The following is a 6,611-nucleotide window of genomic DNA, read 5'->3' on the forward strand; positions in this document are numbered from 1 at the left end:
GGGGCTGGCTGGTTTGCCCTGAAAGGTTGCCTGGATCAGGATGGGAGTCCCACTGGTGTGCCTGACCAGCCTGGGTGAGGGGCTGATGGGTGTTTGCAGCTGGTCACACCCCCTTCAAGGTTGGGGTGGGGGTGCCCACTGGGGTGCCTGGCAAATCTGGGTGAGGGGCTGAGGGCCGTTTTCAGGCTGGCCTGTGACTGAAGCTCCCAACCTCTCCTTTTTTACTTTTTTTTTTTTATTCGGGGATTTATTTACCTTCTATAATTGAACCTCTGTTGCCTTCACTGGTGCTCCCAGCTCTGAGGCCGCGGCTGGCTGAAAGCAGTTATCGGGGATTTGTTTAGCTTATATAATTGAAACATTGTTGCTTTCGGAGCTCAGAGCCAGGCCGCAGCAGGCGGGGAACCTTGGCTGCCTCCATCACTGGAGCAAGCAGCCTCCTGCTCGCTTCAGCTGCATGGCTGCCGGCCGCCATCTTTGTTGGCAGTTAATTTGCATATCTTGCTGATTAGCCAATGGGAAGCATAACAGAGGTATGGTTAATTACCCTGTTTGTCTTTTATTATTTAGGATAACTCTATAAAATACATATATATTATATAGACAGTATATGTATTATATATGTACATCTACCATAGAAGTCCGTAATTCCACTCCTTGGTATTTATTTAGGAGAAACGAAGGTATATTTCCACAAAATTACCTATATGCAGATGTTTATAGCAGCTTTTTAAAATAATTTCAAAAGCTGAAAGCAACCCAAATGTCCATCAACTGATAAATGGATATACAAATTATGTTATATCCATACAATGGAGTACTATTTAGTGATATAAAAGAATGAACCAATCCTATCTAATAAAAGAGAAACATGGTAATTGGCATACGACCACTACCCTTCCCATTGGCTAATCAGGGGAGATATGCAAATTAACTGCCAGCCAAGATGGCGGCCAGCAGCCAGGCAGCTTGAACTGAACATGAGGCTTGCTTGCTTCAGTGACAGAGGAAACCAACATTCCCCGCCTGCCTTGCCGACCTCTGAGCCTGGAGTTTAAGAAACATCGTAACAAATAGAAGCTAACCAAAACTCCAGAAACCAGTTTTCAGGCAGCTGGGATCTCAGAGCTGGAGTTGATACAGAGTTTCGATTATAGAACCGAAACAAACCAGATACCTGCTTTCAGAAGTGGAAGCCTCAGAGCTGGAGCCACCAGGGGGTGGTGCCCAAACCCCCCAATCGGCCCTACCCTGAGCGTGACGGAAGGTGGCATCACAACCTCCCGATCGGCCCTGCTCTGTGTACGACAGGGGGTGGCGCCCCAACTCCCCAATCAGCCCTGCTCTGAGCCCTACCAGGGCTGCACCTAGGATTAGGCCTGCCCTCTGCCACCCGGGAGCAGGCCTAAGCCAGCAGGTTGTTATCTCCCAAGGGGTCCCAGACTGCGAGAGGGCACAGGCCGGGCTGAGGGACCCCCCCTGCCCCCCGAGTGCACAAATTTTTGTGCACCAGGCCTCTAGTACATGTAATAATATGAACAAGTCTTAAAAACATTAAGTGAAAGAAGTCAAATTCAAAAGGCTACCTACCATGTGAATCCATTTATCTGACATTCTAGAAAAGGCAAAACTATAGGGATAAAAATCACATAAGTGGTTGACAGGGTTGGGTATAACATGAAGGCATTGACTGTAATGGTGCCCAGGTGAACATTGTATAAAGATAAGTATTATCAGAATGGATTCTTGTATCAATAAGAATAATAGAAGTATAATACAGACCAAAAAAGCAATTGTCTGTGAAATATTTAGAGTATCTTTATATAATGTTTAAAGACCTGTAAACAGTGAGATATATTATCTGTCAGTACATAACTGTGTATTTGAAAATGATGATCCCAAATCATGCAAGTGTTTCAGTTTGGTGGTGAGATGGAAGGCAGGGAATGTGACTAGTCAGTGTGATGCATGTGCTGAGGTGGAGGAATTTTTTTTGAAGGCAAAACAGCAAAATATTTTTCAATTTAAAATAAGGTTTATGATTGTAAAGAATGTCATCAATATTATAAATAGGCATATTTAGTAGCAAATATACATATATATGTACACCATCTCTGGAAGGATATACAACAGACAGGTAACTAATAATATCAGGGGGGATTTGTAGTTCTGAGAGTTTGAGGTGGCAGAAAGATTTACTTAACATTGTATCTTTTTTATACTTTTTGAATTTTGTTTTTTTACATGTATTTTTATGTGAGTATAAACATAAATGAATGCATGCAGTTTTTATAAAAGTAATTGCCAAAGATTATGGGAAATATAATGGCATAAAACCAGGAAAAATATCTGATTTGTTAATTTTCTTAATGTTGGTGATATGAAATTTATTTTTGATGTGTAATGTGTTGGAATTTTGTACTGTTAATAAAATTAGAAAATGCAATAGAAACAGCACACTTAAATTAGTTATAATTTTTGTAGTTTTATTTTCTTACATTACATATAACAAATACAACTCAAACTAGCATACACGCAAAGAAACAAAAGGTTACTGTACCCAGGAAGTCCAAGAAATGGATGAGAATTTGTTTGGTCCTCAGGGATCCGGGGACTCAAATGATGTCATCAGGATTATTTTCTCCTTAGGCCTAATGGTAGAGCAACCTGGATCATATCTACCTGAGTTCATCCCCCGGACTGAACAAGATCACTGTGGCATAGGGCATTTCCCTCCAAAAAAGATGTGGTGGCCAGATAAAAACATACTGGTAGAGGAAGGAGGTTGTAATGCCACAAAGTTTATCATAGCTTTGAAGGCAGTCTCCAGTGCCTCGGCAGAAGATTAGATGTTTGGAATTGATAAATTAAGTTGATTGCTGTAAACAACACCAAATCTTTATAACCAACTATATGTGGAAAGTGAAATTTTCAATATTACCCAAAATTTAGGAATTTAAATAAAGTTTTCATGATTCTATTTTTATGGCAGAACTTTCTTAAGCAGAATCTTCATTATGGCAATTTCCTACTAGAACATGGGTTTATATTTTTGGGTTGTGTTTTTTTTTCCCTAGAAGTACCAGGTAAAAAAAAAAAAAAAAAGTCAGAGCTATCAAATAAAGTAACACTTATTTAGCAAATTGTCTGTTACCTGTCTAATATTGATATTCCTTAAATACATGTAAATTTAATATGATATGTGCTTTTTTGTATGAATCTTTTTTACTTGTCACTGACACAGTGGTTATCTGTGTCTCCCAAATTACCATTTCAATCACATTTCATATTATACTGAAAGATGGCAAAGTTGTTAATTATTGGCATCAAGAACCAGGCACCTATTTTATTTTAAATGCTTTTTAATAATTTATGAGAATGGTTCATCTATGATTCTAGAATGTAACATAAAACAAGTGCTCAAACATCTTAAATTTAATTTTTAATTAAATTTATTGGTGTGACATTGATCAATAGGACCATATTGGTTTCAGGTATGGATTTGTATGTTATAAGATCTGTATATTTCGCTGTGTGCTCACCATCTAAAGTCAAGTCATCTTCCTTCACCATATTAGGTCCCTGCACCCCCCACCACCTCCCCACCCGTTTCCCTGTGGTAGCCATCACATTGCTGTTTGTGTCCACGAGTTACAGTTTTATAGCCCACATATGAGTGAAATCCTATGGTTCTTAGCTTGTTCTGCATGACTTATTTCACTTCGTATAACATTCTCATGGTCCATCTATGTTGTCACAAATGGCAGTATTTCATATTTTCTTATGGCTGAGTAGTATTCTATTGTATGAGGTAACTGTTAGAATTTGCTAGCCCAGATAGAGAAAAATTAATTTAGTGCCTAAATTTATACACAAACATCCATACTGCTGTATGTTTTTATAATTCTCCATTATTAAAATAGAAAAGTGGCATTGTTTAGTGATCACTTACATTACACTATGCTCAGGACTTCACAATTTGTCTTATGACTTCATTCTTATGTAAGAAAATAATTCCAGTAAATCATATGAGTTCAGCAAAATTAGTGAATTTCTGCCTCTATTGCTTTAGTGTAGTTTGTGGGTTGTGTGATAATAATTTGTTCGGTACTATCTATCAAACATCATTTAAAGTGAAAGACATTGTTTTCATGCAAATTAAACTCCACGTAAACAAAACTGAAACCTGATTTTTCAGTACCATATTTTAAAAGTTACATTGAGAACATTTTGGCTATGCCTGAAATCCAATAGGAATGATGATTGGAAGGTGGCAATTCTTTTAAAATTACTAGTTTGAGCCCTATATAAATATTGATTGCAGAACCTTTAGTTTGAATTTTATAGGCAGAGAGGAACAATAGCATTTCTTGAATAAAATATCTCTAATATTCAGGATTGCTCCCATTCTCCCTTTAGAGACTTTTTTCCTGCAGAACAAGAATGGAAAAGGTTAAATCATATCTGTAGAAATCAGTCTTGTGTGTGCGTTTTTTAATGTTAAATATCAAAGATGGCTTAACAACATATTTAGAATTTTCTGAGTTTTACTATTAATAAAGTTAAAAGAAAATCTAGTCTGATCAGGCAGTGGAGCCACATTAAATTTGTATCTGAAATACCCAGTGTGCTTATCTCAACTCTTGATAGTGCTCTGAACCCCTGTTCCACATTCTGAATTCTGTGTTAAAGTTAAACATTGCAGAAGGGCATATATCTGATGATACAGATGAATAAGGTTGAAGTTTAGGAATGAGAAAAGTTGGTATATTTTTAATAGGTTCAAGTCTGCAGTATTTCTGTTATTGATAAAATTGGATTATTTTGTATAAAATTATTAAACACTCCTAAAAATACTGATAGGTTTAGAACTATCATAAATTTAAAACTCCTATTCACACTATGGTACTGTATTTTAACATATCAAACTAATTTTAAATTTCTTAAAATATTTCATTGCTTGCAGGCAAAGTTGTTAGCTATGCAACAAGCCAGAGAAACTGCAGTTCAACAGTACAAAAAACTGGAGGAAGAAATCCAGACACTTCGAGTTTATTACAGGTAAAATTCTTTTTAGCCTGGTCATAAGTGAATGTTGGTTTGGGAAATGCTTGTACCCAATTTTACAGTGGTGAATGAGCAAATACCTCAATGAAATTAAACATAATGCACTTAAAACATTTTTTGTAATTTTAAAATGATTCTGTCAAAACATGTTCATTATTTTACCTCTTTTCCTTCCTGAATTTGGTAAGGTTTAAGTTTAGACTCCCATCAGATTTTTAAACTTATATAACTCATAACCAGTTGTCTAAATGGAGCCTGGTCAGCTGTCGAACTATTGACTCACCTAAATGACACCTCTAAAATGACAACATGTATTTTCAAAGTAGTACATGAATATTAATAATAACAGCCTTTCACCTATTACAATCTAACTAGAGACCCAATGCACGAATTCATGCACGGGTGGGGTCCCTCAGGGTGGTCTGCAGGGATCGGGCCCCAGCTCGCGCCCCCAGGCTCGCAACCCCAGCTCACACCATGCCAGCCCTGCAGCCCCGCCTGGCACCCCGCCCTGGCCTGGCGCCGCCCACTTACCTGCTCCACCATCCTGCCACTGTCCCGTTCTCATCAGGGCTCTTGGGGGCTGGCAGTGCCTCCAGTGCCAGTGCCACATTGCCAATGCCCACCATGTTTTGTGCCGCCCCCTCGTGGTTGGAACATGTCATAGCTAGTGGTTGAACTCCTGATCTCCCAGTCGAACTCTAGGTCGAACAACCACCTGAGGGGGCAATTTGCATATTAGGCTTTTATTATATAGGATATGAGAAGTTTCTAAAGGAATGCTACTAAAGGGTTTTTAAGCTTTATTTAATTTACTAGAGGCCCAGTGCATGAAAATTCATGCACTGGAGGGGGAGGTCCCTCAGCCACGCCTGTACCCTCTCACAGTCCAGGACCCCTCAGGGGCAGGAGGCAACCTGGCGATCAGGGGAAGGCAATGCCCCATCACACCTGCGCTGCTGCCATTGCCGGCAGTGCAAGCCACGGCCAGCCCTGGTTACCTGAGCCTTGGGAGGCCCTGGGCAGCTGGGGGCTCAGGGGACTGGGCGTCGCCATATTTGGAGTGTGGCAGTCAATTAGCATATTCCCTTATTGGCTGTGGGCACTGCCATCTATGAGGTCAGGGCAGTCAATTACCATATTCCCTCCTCATTGGTGGGGGCGCCACCATCTTTGAGTGTGGGACAGTCAATTAACATATTCTCTCCTTACTGTCTACTGGAGGCCCTGTGCACAAAAATTTGTGCACTCGGGGCTCTCAGAAGCAATGGTAAAATTCTGAATTATCACTGCTTAGCATGCCCTTGTCAAGGGACTCCATCTGAGCTTGGTTAGCCAGTTGGCTTCTCTCCTAATCTCTTAACATCATTTTGAACCACGTAATAGTTGCCCTTGACAGTTCCTAAATTTGGAAGTCCAGAGTTAGTCTTTAGTCAACACTCCTGGCTCTGCTTGTTTGTTTGTCCCACTCCCTTACCCCCTCACACACACTTGACAGTGGCTTTGAAACCTGTTAGATCATAGATTTCTCAGGTTCAGAAGAG

The 6,611-nt window shown here is 39.8% G+C and overlaps 1 protein-coding gene across 5 annotated transcripts in view; it reads left to right on the top strand.

The window, feature by feature from the left end:
* MIPOL1 (mirror-image polydactyly 1) overlaps nt 1-6,611 on the top strand; it is a 340,601-nt gene that overhangs the window by 210,888 nt on the left and 123,102 nt on the right. For all 5 annotated transcript variants that reach the window (XM_015570205.1, XM_006773314.2, XM_015570206.1 and 2 more), the window contains one exon: nt 4,967-5,061. In XM_015570205.1, the coding sequence (XP_015425691.1) occupies nt 4,967-5,061 (95 nt within the window). The remainder of the gene's footprint in view (nt 1-4,966; nt 5,062-6,611) is intronic.

Source organism: Myotis davidii, unplaced genomic scaffold (assembly GCF_000327345.1).
Source record: "Myotis davidii unplaced genomic scaffold, ASM32734v1 scaffold304, whole genome shotgun sequence".
Classification (NCBI taxonomy): domain Eukaryota; kingdom Metazoa; phylum Chordata; class Mammalia; order Chiroptera; family Vespertilionidae; genus Myotis; species Myotis davidii.